The sequence below is a fragment of the Drosophila subobscura genome, chromosome A, assembly GCF_008121235.1.
Source record: "Drosophila subobscura isolate 14011-0131.10 chromosome A, UCBerk_Dsub_1.0, whole genome shotgun sequence".
In the NCBI taxonomy this organism is placed as follows: Eukaryota; Metazoa; Arthropoda; class Insecta; order Diptera; family Drosophilidae; genus Drosophila; species Drosophila subobscura.
In genome coordinates this window covers 1,094,905-1,111,596 of record NC_048530.1, presented here as the reverse complement: position 1 = coordinate 1,111,596, position 16,692 = coordinate 1,094,905, and the positions used below count along the sequence as shown (strand labels likewise).

At 42.6% G+C, this 16,692-nt stretch overlaps 3 protein-coding genes across 4 annotated transcripts; 2 read left to right on the top strand and 1 right to left on the bottom strand.

Moving 5' to 3' along the window:
• Window positions 1-567: 567 nt before the first annotated feature.
• LOC117898502 (dual specificity protein phosphatase MPK-4) lies at window positions 568-2,796 on the bottom strand. The gene is made up of 5 exons (XM_034807948.1): window positions 2,543-2,796; window positions 2,352-2,483; window positions 2,192-2,291; window positions 1,433-2,112; window positions 568-1,363 (listed from the first exon to the last, which is right to left on the bottom strand). The coding sequence occupies exons 1-5, from the start codon at window positions 2,661-2,663 to the stop codon at window positions 1,260-1,262; spliced, it is 1,137 nt and encodes a 378-aa protein (XP_034663839.1). The 5' UTR covers window positions 2,664-2,796; the 3' UTR covers window positions 568-1,259.
• Window positions 2,797-2,887: 91 nt separating this feature from the next.
• On the top strand, window positions 2,888-3,970 carry LOC117898574 (N-alpha-acetyltransferase 20). Its single transcript, XM_034808091.1, has 5 exons — window positions 2,888-3,049; window positions 3,123-3,238; window positions 3,304-3,433; window positions 3,506-3,642; window positions 3,704-3,970. Exons 1-5 carry the CDS (start codon window positions 2,997-2,999, stop codon window positions 3,793-3,795), a joined length of 528 nt encoding a protein of 175 aa, XP_034663982.1. The 5' UTR covers window positions 2,888-2,996; the 3' UTR covers window positions 3,796-3,970.
• A 7,288-nt stretch (window positions 3,971-11,258) lies between these two features.
• Window positions 11,259-13,714, top strand: LOC117898434 (thioredoxin domain-containing protein 3 homolog). Of its 2 annotated transcripts, XM_034807830.1 has the most exons (7): window positions 11,400-11,576; window positions 11,668-11,771; window positions 11,831-11,902; window positions 11,980-12,619; window positions 12,685-13,108; window positions 13,184-13,391; window positions 13,460-13,714. In XM_034807830.1, the coding sequence occupies exons 1-7, from the start codon at window positions 11,486-11,488 to the stop codon at window positions 13,673-13,675; spliced, it is 1,755 nt and encodes a 584-aa protein (XP_034663721.1). In that variant the 5' UTR covers window positions 11,400-11,485; the 3' UTR covers window positions 13,676-13,714. The 2 variants fall into 2 exon arrangements, with proteins under 2 accessions (XP_034663730.1, XP_034663721.1); XM_034807839.1 differs by lacking the exons at window positions 13,184-13,391; window positions 13,460-13,714 and having other exon boundaries at window positions 11,259-11,576; window positions 12,696-12,894.
• Window positions 13,715-16,692: the final 2,978 nt, after the last annotated feature.

Sequence of the window (16,692 nt, the reverse complement as noted above, 5' to 3'; positions counted from 1 at the left end):
TATAAAAAAAATATATTTAACGTCAATTCTCAATATTGTTGATTAGAAATATAAGATAACGAAAAGTGCAAAAGTGAGTACATGTGAGTTTTTTTGGCTTGTAATTTTTCGCTCTGTTAAAGCTTTTAATTTCTTCTTGTTTGCATTGCCTGTTTGCTAAGAATACAGTTATTAATACACGAAATTGGTGAGCTTTCCTTCATTCGTTTAGAAGTTATGGGCGACGAAAGTCAGTTATTGTGAACATGTACTCATCATTGCTCCCCACTGTATATGTTCCATCTATAAAACAAACTATGCAAATGCTTATAAAACAGCAAGTCAATATTGTATCGTATGTATATTGTATATGTACATATATATGTATGTATCGTGTTCGTCAACAAACATTCCACACATTAATGTTGGGTATCTGTAATCAGTAATTTCATTGGCTAACTATAAACGAGGAGGGACTTGTGAGACCCTTCGTACGCGTCACAGCTTTTATACCCGGTACCCAGTCAGTATATCTGTACCTTAGTTTTTTTTGAAGTTTTATATTTTACATTTTGTCTATATCTGTCATCTATATCTTCAACACTTCTCCCACCCACACGCGCTTTTAACTTGCCACCCTCCCCCAGTGACGCACATTTCATGAGGCAGAGTGTGCGAGCTAGAGAGAATGAGCAACAAGCAACAAGCAAGCATAAGAAAAGATGCTGGACGGGGTGGGGGTAGCCACTGAAAATTAATTTCTTCATACTGGCTGTAATAATGATCCAATCTTATCAAAATTCGGTGATCTGATGGATTTTCGGACATTTCCTACGGAATTGCATTTTTAGTTGTCTCTTATCTTTAAAATTGTGGATACAGCAAAATTTTCGCTCTTTGTGTGGCGTAAAAGGGCTGGGCGAAATTTCGAAACAAACTTGACTCAGTGTGATATCTCATAATCTTTAACCAAAATCTTATGACTCTAGCTCTGATAGTCTTGAGAACTAGCCGTTAAACAAGAGGAACAGACGAACAGATATAGGCTATTGCTGCTGATAGAGAATATATATAATTTGAGCGTTACATACCCCCCCTTTTTCGAGCACAAATACAATATACCCTGTTTAATCTTCGAGTACTGGTTATAAAAATGGAGTTTGGTTTCAGTGCATCAAGCGAACTGTTCCAAAAATGTTGTCCAGGTGGAAGGCAATACGAAATGTTTCTACATTTTCTCTGGGTTCGCCATTTCATTCTATTTCATGGGCAAAGTCCATTTAAACTGTCGTCTGAACGTTCTGAACGGCTTTGGAGAGTTCCACCTTGGAGGGAATCAAATAAAATGCAGGCGACAATGTCTCGCCGCAAGGACACTGGCAGGCTAAAACGGCATATTTAAAGGAATGGTATCAGCAGTATATCTATACAATAGCATTGTAATAAAACGAACCATTGATCCAGCTAAAGTTGCCCAACTTTTGCTCACACTTGGGGCAGTACAGACGTCCTTGGGTGTTGAGCATAACGCGGTGCATCCAGGCAATGGGCTCTACAAACAAAATGCTGCGGCAATGATTGCTCTCGTGACCTGGCGAGGTCAGTGAGGATTGGCGTATTCGCTCATCAACCTGTTCTAGCATGCGGGGTGCGCTTATTTTTTCCGATTGGGTCTGGGCTGGCGCTGGCGTCTGTCGGCTGGAATCTTCATTGCGGACAGCCGACGGTGCTCCCTCCAGAGGGGGCCTGTCCCGCGGTTTGTGCTCGAGGACATGCGACTTGGAAGCCAGAACGCGACGGCAACGACGACAACGAAAAACAATTGGCTCTGGATTTTCGCGCGTTATGTCTGGATCTGGTCGCACAACGCTGTGGAAACTCTGCGGTAAAATTTTTGCCTTCCGCATTTGCTCCCCAGCAAGGCGCAGGCGATGCATTTTGTAGCGCTGGTAGTTGGGGTCGATTTTGCATCCCATGCGCCGAAACAGCTTCAGTTGATTAATAAAGCCTGAATTCGGTTGCACAAAGCGTCGCTTGGCCTTGACCAGCTCGAAGGCGGGTTGGAAGTTCAGATTGTGTCGTTTCATCATATAGGCAATTACCGTCGAGGAGCTACGACTTACTCCAAAATAGCTAACGGCCCAGTAGGAAACGGAATATTATAAACTAATTTCAGCTGATTCGGATGGCGATGTGAACACGACATGCTTACCAATGCACCAGCACAATGCCCTGCTGATCCAGCGCTGAACTAATAAAGTTCACGCAGCCTTCTAGATGCTGCAATATGTCTTCGCGCGGCATGTCAGCAACTAAAATGGCACACTTCACTTCAATTGGGATCTTGAGCAATACCCTCCGGCTCCACTTACTTTGAATGTATTTTGTTGTAAGGAAGCTAGCCTCTAAAATGTGCTGCGGCAGTGGTACCGAATCCAGCGTGAGGATATGGGTAATTTTAAACGACTTCAGTGTTTCCATATGCGTTGCAGCCGTCAAGTTGCCTAGGCAATCAGCTTGATTGTGACAAAATTAAGCGTTGACCTGGACCAGTTATGCTTACCCAGAAACAAGCCCGTCTCGATTTCATCAATGCTGACAGGCCCACCATCAAAGTCTTCACGTGCCAGGGAGCCAGAGTCCTGCGGCTTGCCCGACGACCGCGCCTGATGTTTTTGAGCCATTTCTATTGACAACTATTGCGCCCAGGAAGACAGCGATCCCAATGCTCACTATTTGGAATTGGAACTATAAGCATGCTGGATACAGACCAGATCGGTATTAGAATCGAAGCTACGTCCGCACGGAGTTCAAGAACTGTTGCTGGTATATCGATACACCGATACAGCACATATCGATACACAGATACACAGGTATACGATACACAGTGCTTCCATGCCAAATACTTGTTTAGGTTTTCGCATCTCTATCAGATGTTGGTCTGAAAAGTATACTTGGTAAATATTAACATCATTCGATTAGATAAATACGGCGAGACATCAATTCAATTAGTGAGAATGACTACGCTGCGACCATTCACCTGTGACGATCTTTTTAAATTCAACAATGTGTAAGCTGCGTGTGCAATGTGGAGGACTAATGGAGGCAACAACTTAATCTACTCTATTCACGTGTTCATTCAGGAATTTTGACCCACTTACGGAAACCTACGGACTGTCGTTCTATACGCAGTACCTGGCGAAGTGGCCGGAGTACTTTCAGCTGGCCGAGTCCCCCAGTGGTCAAATAATGGGATACAGTAATTCACACACCACGAAATGTTCCATCACAATATTCCAAAAATAATGTGCCTATCCTTTGCAGTTATGGGAAAAGTGGAGGGACACCTAGACAACTGGCACGGACATGTGACGGCTCTAACTGTGTCGCCCGACTACAGGAGGCTCGGTCTAGCTGCACTCCTGATGAATTTTTTGGAAGACATATCGGAAAAGTAGGCACTGAGCCTAGTCCCTCAGAAGGGAACCGAATAAGAAAAAATCATTCAACTGTTTTGTCTCTCTAGGAAGCGGGCGTACTTTGTTGACCTGTTTGTGCGCAAGAGCAACCAGGTGGCCATTAATATGTACAAGAACCTAGGCTACATCATTTACCGCACCATACTAGAATATTATTCGGGCGATCAAGACGAGGATGCATATGGTAAATCAGTACACACTGTACTTTGTCTAAGTACTTGCTAAATTTCCTCCCCTCACCGCAGATATGCGAAAGGCCTTGTCGAGGGATGTCAACAAGAAATCGGTGATACCGTACACGCAGCCTGTACGATTGGAAGATATTGATATGAATTGATCCTTTTATTAGTATTTAGATATAATTCGTAAATAATCTAAGTTTTACTCTGCTAGTCTGGTTGTAACAAGAAATTATATCCCATTCACTGCTTGCAAACCTACAATGAGATCCCACAAAAACTTTTGTTTAATACCTCTTGACTTTTCAAACATTAAATTGTATTTTAAATTACTTAAAGATTTATTAAGCTGACGCGTAAATAACCGTATTTGAATAGAATGTTCAACACTTCTAAAGGTAAATAACGTAAGCGACTTGTTAAGCTCACATCTGTAAATTACAACAAGTACCTTAAAGTACACCCGCATCCTTTTGTAGTGCTTACGTATGATTTTCTTTAATTTTCTTAAACGTTTATTGCAGATAAACATGCGCGAACTGCGTCGGCAAACCCATCACCAGCACCAGCAGCAACAGTCATTAGAATAGTGTGTACATATGTACGTACATGCATACATACCCTGCAGTACGGGTCATCAATGTGTAAGCGACAACACATCGATGCCAGCGTCATTTACCTACATATGTATCTGACATAAGCGATGTTTTTCCATACAACAAACTGATGTCGTAAACACAAAGATGTCCTAGGAGCGTAAGGGATGACGTCATCGAGAGCAAACCGATTTATAAGTGATGAATTTCCCTAAAAAGGAATGCATTAATAAGTGATGAATTTCCCTAAAAAGTAATGCATCAACAAGTGAAGGTTTTTCTGATTTTATTTTAATTTATTTATAATTGAGGTTTACACTCAGTTTTGTTCTGTGTCATTTCACAGAACCTTTTAGTTTTTTGCGTGATCTTTACCTGAATCACCTCTGACATTAAATTAATTAATTAACATAAATATGTATGCACCCGGTACTCGAAGAGTAAATAGGGTATATTGTATTTGTGGGGAATAACGGTTGTATGTAACGCACAGAAGGAAATGTTTCCGACCCCATAAAGTATATATGTACATATATTCTTGATCAGCATCAATAGACGAGTCGATAGAGCTCTGTCTGTCTGTCCGTCCGTCTGCCCGTCCGTCCGTCTGTCCGTCCGTCCGTCTTGTTTGTCGGCTAGTTCTCAGAGACTATAAGAGCTAGAGCCACCAAATTTTGGCTCCAGACTGCTGTATGAGGTAAAATCTACAATTTTGAAGATAAAAGAAAACTAAAAACGCCATTCCGTAGGGAATGACCATATCTATCGGATCACCAAATTGTGATCCGATTGGATCATTATTATAGCCACAATGAAGAAATTAATTTGCGGTGGCCAAACCCACCTCGTCCCGCAGCTTATATATGTTTTTTACACATTCTCTCATTCACACTCTGCTTCGCGCAGTTTTTGGCCTTTGCCTCTGACACGTCTCTGCCTCTGCCTCTGCCCTGACTCTGCAACGTGTGGCCACTAACCAAATAGTATAATAGATTTCCAGCTTTGAAGAAGCAAAACGTCACCGCTAAATGTGCGCCTTGGAGTCCCAGGCCTCAGCCACTAACCAAATAGTATAATAGATATCCAGCTTTGAAGAAGCAAAACGTCACCGCTAAATGTGCGCCTTGGAGTCCCAGGCCTCTGCCTGGAGTCCCGGCTACAAGTATTAGTGCGTGTAGAACACGCAGCAGAAGCCCAAGCTACATGGGTATTAGTGCTTGTAGAGCGCGCAGCTAGAAGCTACATTTGTATAAGTGCGTGTAGCCAATGATTTTGTAGCGCACCAAACCGGTTTTGTCTTCATTCACACGGACACTGCAAGCAATGTATGTGTTGGTGCGTTGACTTGCTAAACTGTGATGGAAAGAAAATTCGTTTTGATGATTTGATTTTGTTTTCGGGGCTTGGCGTATGAACCTGACCTGCCGCAACATGTGCAGAATGAGGGGTGGGGGTTGGTGGCCAGACCCTTGGGGGTTGGAAAAAATAAATATACCAATAAAAGTTGTTATTGTATTTCAATGCTGTAATTGTTTTAAATGCAGATTTTATACTGCTTTATTCAAAATTGTATGCATATTATGGAAACGCCGTCGCTTCTCGACTTCGTTGCTGCCGTATTATCAACATTGTTACCAAATCCATCTTTTACAGACAAATCATTTCATTTCATTTCATACAACTTTTCAACTGCTGTTCTCGTCGTCGTTTCTGTTCTCGACTTCATGTGCGCTTTAATTGTTAGCGCTTGAAACCTTTTTTTTTTTTTTTTTTTTGCTTGTGAGCTAACATACCATTCAAAAATGAAAACCCTCAAGACTTTATGAAGTAGCTTGCCCCTCAATATCAAAATAAATTTGTTTTGTGTGACCTTTATATGCTTTATATAATTTAGGGTGAAAGGGGTAACGGATATTAACATCTGAATATGTATACAAATAATGAATTGCGGCAATCGACTTTGCGATACAAATATTTCCCATTAGAGTATTCAGAGTCACGGTGTGAACAAGCAAGAAGTTTTGACGGAACGGGACATGGAGACATGTTTGATGGCAAGGCGGCTGCCTTGCACATGTACACACACATTAACACTTGCACATTTTCCTCCGTCTCCCATCGGCAAATCGAGATTTGGACAACTGACCTCAAATTTGATGCCCAAGCAAGGCACTAAAATCTGCATAGACCCACCGCGTACTTTTTTTTTTTTATGTATATAAAAATATATATATATGTTTATATATTTATATATATATTGTATATATATATATTGTAGTAGTAATAGTAATAGAAGAATATATATATACTATATATATATATATACTCTATATAGAAGCCGCCTTGCCATCAAACATGTCTCCATGTCCCGTTCCGTCAAAACTTCTTGCTTGTTCACACCGTGACTCTGAATACTCTAATGGGAAATATTTGTATCGCAAAGTCGATTGCCGCAATTCATTATTTGTATACATATTCAGATGTTAATATCCGTTACCCCTTTCACCCTAAATTATATAAAGCATATAAAGGTCACACAAAACAAATTTATTTTGATATTGAGGGGCAAGCTACTTCATAAAGTCTTGAGGGTTTTCATTTTAAATGGTATGTTAGCTCACAAGCAAAAAAAAAAAAAAAAAAGGTTTCAAGCGCTAACAATTAAAGCGCACATGAAGTCGAGAACAGAAACGACGACGAGAACAGCAGTTGAAAAGTTGTATGAAATGAAATGAAATGATTTGTCTGTAAAAGATGGATTTGGTAACAATGTTGATAATACGGCAGCAACGAAGTCGAGAAGCGACGGCGTTTCCATAATATGCAAACAATTTTGAATAAAGCAGTATAAAATCTGCATTTAAAACAATTACAGCATTGAAATACAATAACAACTTTTATTGGTATATTTATTTTTTCCAACCCCCAAGGGTCTGGCCACCAACCCCCACCCCTCATTCTGCACATGTTGCGGCAGGTCAGGTTCATACGCCAAGCCCCGAAAACAAAATCAAATCATCAAAACGAATTTTCTTTCCATCACAGTTTAGCAAGTCAACGCACCAACACATACATTGCTTGCAGTGTCCGTGTGAATGAAGACAAAACCGGTTTGGAGCGCTACAAAATCATTGGCTACACGAACTTATACAAATGTAGCTTCTAGCTGCGCGCTCTACAAAACACTAATACCCATGTAGCTTGGGCTTCTGCTGCGTGTTCTACATGCACTAATACTTGTAGCCGGGACTCCAGGCTGAGGCCTGGGACTCCAAGGCGCACATTTAGCGGTGACGTTTTGCTTCTTCAAAGCTGGATATCTATTATACTATTTGGTTAGTGGTGTGGCTCTAGGGGAGGGTAGCGAGCTAACGGAGCGCGTTGGCGTGAGTGGTGTTGTTGATGTAGATGACAGATGAAGAAAAAATTTAAAATTTTACAAATAACCGCTAAAGTGCAGATGTAGTACTGAGTGCCGGGTATTAAAGTTGTGACGCCTAAGAAGCGTCTCACACATCCCTTCTCGTTCAGTAGTCTGAACACTCTATATGTTGTTTGCTTAGTGATTGAACGCAAAGCGACTCGCAAAAACAAAGTTTTATTTTTCCTTTTCAAGTCTGCTTCGTAATTTTATGTGTGCGGTGACACTTACATACATAAATGATGGCAATGCGTGTATCTATTCTCGACTTCATATGCGTTTTCATTTTTAGCGCTTGATACGTTTGGCATTTTTGTGTTGCTTCTGAGCTCACATACCATTCCTTCAAACTTGAGACTATATAAAGAAGCTTGCCCCAAAAAAACATTATAAACAGTTATAAACATCTAAATATGTATACAAATAATGAATAATGGCAATTGACTTGGCGTTGCAAATATGTTCCATTAGAGTATTCAGCATACACTGTGTGAATAAACATAGAGAGACACACACGCGTAAAAAGCGTCTCACACGTCCTTTCTCGTTAGTTTTCTCTTATCTTCAAAATTGTGAATACAGCAGATTTGCGCGGGCGGAAGGGGGCGTGGCGAATTTTTGGAATACACTTATAACAGTGTGAGCATACAGCCATCTGGAAGCAAAATTGGGTGGCTCTAGCTTTTATAGTCTCTGAGATCCAGGCGCTTAACAAGACGGACGGACGGACGGATGGACGGACAGACGGGCGGACAGACGGACATGGCTATATCGACTCAGCTATCGATGCTGAATATATATACTTTGTGGGGTCGGAAACGCTTTCTTCTGTGTGTTAAATTTTTTCCGCACGAATACAATAAAACTGCCATTCGGTAGGGAAGAGCCATATCTATCAGATCCCCAAACTGGGATCAGATTGGATTACTATTATAGCCAGAATGAAGAAATTAATTCGCAGTGGTCAAACCCTCCCCGTCCAGAAGCTTTTTTTGTTTTTGCACATTATCTCATTTCATACTCTGCTTCGTGCAGTGTGTGGCTCTAGGGGAAAGGGGCGGACTAAGAGAGCGTGTTGGCGTGAGAAGTGATGTAGCTGTAGGTGACATATGAAGAACAAATGTAAAATTTGAGAAAAAATCGCTAAGGTACTGATGTAGTACTGAGTACCGGGTATAAGAGTTGTGACGCGCAAGAGGCGTCTCACACGCCCTTTCTCGTTTCGTTTCAATAACGGTCTTCCTTTAGCCTAGCATGAGTCAATAATGTCCTGCCAAGAATTCTTTAGAAACTTGCCAAAACTGCTCTCTGGTTGTAAAAGCACGTTTAACATTCCACTATAAGATTTCCATGGAATTTTGGTCTAGGGACAACCTTTTCGGATCAAGTTCAATTTCTAGCAAGCTTTCTTGCGTGTTTCACATCATTATCTTGTTAAAAGATTCTTTTGAGAGGGATTTTTCAAAGGGATGTTGACTGTATTCTATTAAAAAGTACTTTGGAACACAAGACTTTATGAAATACGTCATCGCCTGGCTAGGAATTACTATTTCACATGGGTGAAGCTCATACGGCTTATCCCAACATTCCCAATGTTGTTTTTTTCAAATAGGCAGTAATACGATATCTATGAACGTCAAACATATTCTTTTGATTCTTCCTTAACATGTAATAAAACTTAAGACACATTAGTCAAAAGTATTTTTTGGCACCATCTTATAAAAGACAAGTTTGTAGCATAAGAAATCAATTTTCAGGGGTCTTCTAGTTGAAATTGTTATGATTTCCTCTACGCACTAAAAACCGCTATGTCAAAAAAAGTCTTTCATACAAATATTCATTTATTTCATTTATTCAAAATATTCTGCAGCTGCCGGCAACTCTTGCCTTCGCCAACAAGCTCATCAATTGTTGGGGACTTTAATGCCTCATGAGGGCACTCGCGGCCATACTGGGTCGTCCGGACTAGCTTTACCTTACCTTAGGTTAGGTTAGGTTGAGGCGGTCGTCGGGATTACACAATCCCGACACACTTAGGCCGGTTTCGACCCGTTGTGATTCCGCTTGGATCTTTTCCTCTTCTCCTCCCGTTTGTCAGGGTGTCAACAGTGCTCCCATCCAGACGCTCTCACAAAGTTTGCTATCTTCCTGGGGCCTATAGTAGCCATTTCTGAAATGTCGTTAAGAAAAGGTGAGCCCAGATATTTTAGCCTCCTTCTACTGAGAGCCGGGCAGGAGCAGAACAGATGTTCTACTGTCTCCTCCTCGTCCTCGTCTCTACAGCTACGACAGAAGTCGTTATAGGGGGCACCCAGCCTATTTGCATGGTTGCCTATTAGCACTAAGCAAACAACACATAGAGACTGCAAACTAAGATAAAACTGGCTGCCTAATCAGTATAGTGGATCGGCTCCCATTGGCTTCGGCTCTTGGTGAGAGAGCCTTCGGCTGAGAGAATTTGGCGTTGGCTCTCTTGAACATTGAACCCAAAGCGACTCTCGCAAAAACAAAGTTTTGTTTCCTCTTGAAGTCTGCTTCGCAATTTCATGTGTGCGGTGACACATACATATGTACATACATACATGATGGCAATGCGTGTATCCATTCTCGACTTCAATTTTTAGCGTTTGAGCAGACGTTTGGCATTTTTCTGTTGTTCTGAGATCACATACCCTTTCTTTCAAACTTGCGACCTTATGAAGCAGCTTGACCCAAATAAAAATAAATTGATTTTGAGTATCCCCTCTATGCTCATATATTTCTTAAGTACATTTAGGACGAAAGGGATAAACGGTTATAAACATCTAAATATGTATACATATAACAACAATTGACTTGGCGTTGCAAATATTTTCCATTAGAGTATTCAGCGTACACTGTGTGAATAAACATAGAGAGACACACACGAGACTGCGAAAGCGACTTGAAAAGATAAACAAATAAATTCTTTTTCGGCACAGCTGCCATGACTCCACTTATAACTCTGTTTATTCACACAGTGTACGCTGAATACTCTAATGGAAAATATTTGCAACGCCAAGTCAATTGTTGTTATATGTATACATATTTAGATGTTTATAACCGTTTATCCCTTTCGTCCTAAATGTACTTAAGAAATATATGAGCATAGAGGGGATACTCAAAATCAATTTATTTTTATTTGGGTCAAGCTGCTTCATAAGGTCGCAAGTTTGAAAGAAAGGGTATGTGATCTCAGAACAACAGAAAAATGCCAAACGTCTGCTCAAACGCTAAAAATTGAAGTCGAGAATGGATACACGCATTGCCATCATGTATGTATGTACATATGTATGTGTCACCGCACACATGAAATTGCGAAGCAGACTTCAAGAGGAAACAAAACTTTGTTTTTGCGAGAGTCGCTTTGGGTTCAATGTTCAAGAGAGCCAACGCCAAATTCTCTCAGCCGAAGGCTCTCTCACCAAGAGCCGAAGCCAATGGGAGCCGATCCACTATACTGATTAGGCAGCCAGTTTTATCTTAGTTTGCAGTCTCTATGTGTTGTTTGCTTAGTGCTATTAGCCAGTGCCCTGTAAGAGGCACCCTTATGTGGCTGCGAAAATGCCTGGTGCGACTCATGACTCATGCCTGGACTCTACATGACTCATGAATCTACACAGAGCGATGCATAGTGCCACGTGTGTATACGAGTGTTGATACTAGTAAATAGCTAAATAGCTATTTTAGGATAACGTAACGCACGTATGTATGTACATAAGAATGAAGAATTGTCTTCATGACAACGATAGTTTAATCAATATTTAATGACGCACTTATTATGGTGAATGAATAATCAGTTTGCAGAAAAAAATGGCAAAGAAGGGCGGAGTGCAACAGCTTCAAGCGGACATCAGTACGGACGAGGAGTTTGACAAATTTCTGCTGCGATCCGGGTTGCTTGGTATGCCTTGGAATGGCGCTGGGACTGAGACTGGCACTGGGACAGTCTGACTTATTTATGGTCTGATATCTATGCAATCTTTTTCTTGCAGTTCTCGACATATACTCGGAATGGTGTGGTCCCTGTCTGGGAATGGTGGGAAGTCTGCGTAAGATCAAGCTGGAGCTTGGAGGCGACAATTTACAGCTGGCCATCGTAAGACTAGGCTTTGCTTTCCCTGTTCATTCTCATTCTATCTTTTGCTTGAAAAATAGTGCAAGGCCGGTTCCATCTCCTATCTGGAGAGGTTTAACAAGAAGAGTGAGCCGACTTGGATGTTTGTCACGGTAAGTGCATCTGTCACAGATGGAGAATCGTTCTTGTATGTATGTATGTATGTATGTATGTATCTTGTATTTTGTAGAACGGAAAGGCCATCAACATCATGTTCGGCACAGACGTGCCCAAACTGGTGGCCATTATCACCAAGATGCTACGGTCAACCATGGCCAAGGAGGTCCATCAGTGCTATGAGATCACTGAACTACAACCCATCGAGCTGGAGCAGCAGGAGGTGACAAAAAAGGCTCTACGGCTGGCCGAGAACATTGAGCTGGAAGAGTGCAAGAGGAAGCGCTTGGAACACCTGAAGTCTGTCACTGACTGCATCATGCAAAACCTTCCCGATATTGGGATAACTGTCTTTGGACCACAGGTCAACCGGGAAATGTTCAAGAAGCTGTCGGAGCCGGCCGATCCACTGAAAATTCAGTGCAAGGATCGTAAAGTCTTTCCCATAACGCCCAGTGACTTCACCACTGTGAACTTTGCTGCTGAGAATCCACTGGCGAGCGATGTCATCGAGCATTTGTACGACAAGGAGCTGCTGATGTGCTTCTGGAAGGTGGACGAGGCTCTAGGCAGTCCGCCCAACATTCTGCGGCAATACGCCCATGAGCTGACCAAGGAGACCATAAAGCCACCGGATGAGTTCAATGAGGAGGAGATCACAGTGCCACCCATAATAGTACCGCTTGAGATTAATGTGCAAATTAAAAGAAAAGGTAAGTGGGTGCTATGTGTTCATGTGTAACTATGTATGTATGTACATATGTATTTGTGTAATGAGGGTCTGAAAAGGAGGCAGAAATATTACGCGTCGAAGATCTCAATGTCAATATGGAAGAGGACAAAGGCGAGGTGGAAATTGAAGCAGCAGAGGATCGGTACGATGTGAAATCGGAGGACGCCAAAAATGATAAGAACATCCGCATTCCTCCGATTTGGGTGCCCAGTGATCAGCGCACTCATGCAGCTCTAATTTACACATATTTCCGGGGGCAAACAACTGCTTTTTTACCGCCCGACCCTGATCCGGAGCCACCACACATTGTGATGTCCTTCGACGCCTACAAGAAGAAAGATCTGGACATTCTCCTTGTATCCTGGCGAGAAGACATTCCGCTTTATGGCTTCTTCACCAGCGACAATCCTCAGACCGCGGTTTTCATAGCCAATTCGGTCGAGAAGTACAATGCGAAACCCTACGTACCGTAAGTATCTGAGCAACTACCGAAAACCGTCCGAAATGCATTTTAACTATCGATCTTTTTCCCAAACGATCGAAGCACCGATAAGATCGTCCTGAAGGTGAACAAAGTCAAGACCCAGACTCTCCCTGTGTTGATGTCTTACGGCCCCAACTATGTAAGTGCCAACTCGGTCGTTGGCCACGAGGAGGCATGTCAGTTCTTCCCGGACAGTTACAAATCAGCATTGCAAGAGGAAGCCGAATTACACGCAGTGAAACCTGAGAAGCCAAAGAAACGCAAAAAGGTATCAAATTGCCACAAATGATCATGAATGATACTAGAACCATTTCATATACGTATGTACATGTAAAGAACAAGAAGGGAGCTGATGCAGAGGACACCAGGAAGGTAGACGTTGGTCTTTCAGAAGAAGAAGCACTACTGGAATCAGATGAAGCGGCAAAGACTACTCCCGAGGAAGGTGCCTCCACGACAAGTAGTGGAGAGGACAGCTGCGAGAGTCGGCCAGCCACTGCTGATGGCATCAACTCCTTTACAGACCGCGGCTCAAGGGTCACAACAAAATGAACGAATTATGATTCTTGTCATAAAACTGATTGAACCTCAGTTTTAAGTTAATTTACAATGCGACCTATTCATTGTCAAAGATGAATTTTATTTTGCGTTTCGGGGAAAATTCCGTTTTTATACCTGGTATTCGAAGAGTAAATAGGGTATATGGTATTTGTGCACAAAAGTGAATGTACATATGTAAGTTAACAAGAGTTAACTAAATTTACCACTGGGTGGGACGAATTCTGCATTATTGTAAAATGAGCAGTTTCGTCACCCGTGGGATCGTTGTCGTCGCGATCGCCGGATGCCGCACGAGGCGCAAGGTCAGCACTCTTGCTGGGCAGCGACGAGCGCCGTGGCCAGCAGCTAAGGGTCCGCAACTGGGAAGATTAGAGTTCTTAAGTTAGTTTTTGATATTCAGCCGAGTGGCGATGACATGTAACTTCTCGCCTTACGAGCATTAATCACTCCTTACATTCATTTGATAAATACAATAAATAAATAACACTTTGTAACTCCCGTATTATATATAAACATTACTGGCGCCCAACGCGATCGAACCACCCCCGAGAGAGTAAAATAGTGCGAAGACAACGCCCGCTAAGTGAAAATCGGTAAAAAGTGCAAAAGAAATAAACCAAAAGATCGACAGTATCGAGTGCGGAGACAACGCCCACTCTAGAAAAAAGTAAGGGATTCAAAAATCATTAAGCGAGGAGACAAAGCCCTCTGAGTGAACATTGCCCAAAAGTGAAAAAAAGGGTCAAACCAAAAGACCGAAGAACATCAAGTGCGGAGACAAAGCCCGCTCGAGAACAAATAAAAAAAGAAGACGATGAAACAGTGGAGCGCGGAGACAACGCCCGCTCCACAACACGAACATTAAAACTGCGTGCAACAATTGCACTAAAAAGCTCGTAGCCTCGGTTGGAAATAAAAGGCATTTAATCAATCCCAAACTGTTACACCAGAGCGGACGACTATGGGCAGCGGCGACAATAGAAGAGAGGAGGACAACGCAGAATAATATAAGAAATAATATACCAAGTGGAGGAGAATAAAAGAGGAACATGTAAGTGAAACTTTTCTTCAATTATCGCCGAAAAAGTAAAAAGTAAAAACAAAACCAAACAGATAAAATGTTTTTATACTCGAAAATATTCGGCCGTCATTGTTCTCAAAAACTGCGCTAAGCGCCGGTAAGAAACTTAACACCGCACCATAAATACATTGTTGTCGGCGGGCAACAACAACGACATTGTGTTTGATGGAACTTGAATTTGATTCCTTAAGAAAATAAACAGTAACAACGGCCCGGCGGAGCTGGATCGTGTGTCGTGGGTCAGCCACGACAAAGACAAACGAAACGCTAGGGGGCGACCGAGAAAAATTCCGTTTATGCATATTTCTGATTTATAGAGATTGTTCGGCGGACTCAGTTTAGACCTTGAAATAGAACCCGTGGGAAGAGTAGAAAGAATGGACCCTGATCAGATCAAAGCCGTTATAGAGGCGGCGGTCAGCTCTGCGCTAGCAATACAAAAAGCTGACTTTAATCGGCGTTTGCAGGCTGTAACTGACCAGCTGCAGGCTGCAAGAGTTCAGGCCCCCGAGGCCAAGGCCTACGAGGCGGTCACATTGGATCGAACGGTCCAATGTGATGAAGCTCTGGATGCGGTAAAAACGCTGCCGGAATTCAATTGGGCCCAGAAGCAGTATGTTTCCTGGCGCCAGGCAGCAAAAGCTGCCTATAAGCTGTACGAGGGTTTTGTAGGAAGCTCGAAGCACTAACAAGCGGTCTTAATAATCAAAAACAAGATTAGCGGGCCCGCTGACTCACTCTTAGCGTCGTTCAACACAGGGTTGAACTTTGAGGCAATAATCAATCGTCTCGACTTTACATATTCGGACAAGCGTCCGATACACCTGCTAGAGCAGGAGCTTGCCACACTACGGCAGGGTGGATTATTCAACAATAACTTCTACGAAGATGTTGAGAAGAAGCTCACCCTTCTGAAGAACAAGACAATTATGTCACAAGACGCCGCACAGGCGCAATACATTAACGAAAAGTATAGAGCTGACGCACTCCGTGTCTTCGTTTCAGGCTTAAGAAGAGGCCTCACGGATACACTATTTGCGGCACAGCCTGCGGACTTGCCGTCGGCCTTGGCCTTACGCAAGAGCTTTAGAAAGCAAACCACAGAACCGAACAATCAAAGACAATCAAAGAACCCGTTCTACACGAACAATCAGGGGAACCACCAAACAGGTGGAATCCGTAGCCAAGACAAAGTAGAGATGATGGATGTTGATCCGTCTTCCTCAAAATTCCGTCAGCTAACTGCCTTACAAAAGCAACAGGGGCACAACCCAGGCCTACCGGCTACATCAAACCCTAATAACGGGCACCAACAGGGTGCGTTTAAAAGGCCAGCTGGATCCCAGAGATTTTCCGACCAGCGCAGGCAGAGGATCGATCACCTCGCTCAGGTGGACGAACAACAATACGAACAGTTAGCATCGGAAGCAGTGGCGGAGATTGATGAGGACAATAGTGCAGGGTACGACAGTGATACTGTCAATTTTATTTTGTTCGTCAGACGAACAGTAGCAGGGAGAACGCTAAACCTTTTAACAGACACTGGGGCCGCGAAAAATTATATCAAACCACTAAAAGAACTTAAGGGAATTGTCCCTGTATAAGCCCCATTTGTTGTAAAATCCCTGCACGGCTTCAATAAAGTAGAGAAAAAATGTTTCCTAACCATATTCGGCATTAAATGCCCGTTCTTTATCTTGCCGGAGCTGTCAACTTTTGATGGCATCATAGGGCTCGACACGCTAACGGAAGCTGGCGTCAACATAAACCTGGGGACAAAAAATCTCCACTTTGGACAGGAATCTAAAAGGATCCTATTCCACAAATGCCCCAGCGTTAACTTTACAAAAGTGGACGACAACGAGGTCCCGCCGGCAGTTAGGGACGAGTTTCTCAGAATGATGTCCAGCCGTATAAAGGCATTTGC

Coding starts and splice junctions, on each gene's coding strand:
- LOC117898502 (XM_034807948.1), bottom strand. CDS start 2,663: ATGGCTCAAAAACATCAGGCGCGGTCGTCGGGCAAGCCGCAGGACTCT. Junction 2,292..2,351: donor TACAACAAAATACATTCAAA/GTAAGTGGAGCC, acceptor GTGCCATTTTAG/TTGCTGACATGCCGCGCGAA. Junction 1,364..1,432: donor CAACTTTAGCTGGATCAATG/GTTCGTTTTATT, acceptor ATGCCGTTTTAG/CCTGCCAGTGTCCTTGCGGC.
- LOC117898574 (XM_034808091.1), top strand. CDS start 2,997: ATGACTACGCTGCGACCATTCACCTGTGACGATCTTTTTAAATTCAAC. Junction 3,239..3,303: donor TGGTCAAATAATGGGATACA/GTAATTCACACA, acceptor TATCCTTTGCAG/TTATGGGAAAAGTGGAGGGA. Junction 3,434..3,505: donor TTGGAAGACATATCGGAAAA/GTAGGCACTGAG, acceptor TTGTCTCTCTAG/GAAGCGGGCGTACTTTGTTG.
- LOC117898434 (XM_034807830.1), top strand. CDS start 11,486: ATGGCAAAGAAGGGCGGAGTGCAACAGCTTCAAGCGGACATCAGTACG. Junction 11,577..11,667: donor GCTGCGATCCGGGTTGCTTG/GTATGCCTTGGA, acceptor TTTTTCTTGCAG/TTCTCGACATATACTCGGAA. Junction 13,392..13,459: donor AGCCAAAGAAACGCAAAAAG/GTATCAAATTGC, acceptor GTACATGTAAAG/AACAAGAAGGGAGCTGATGC.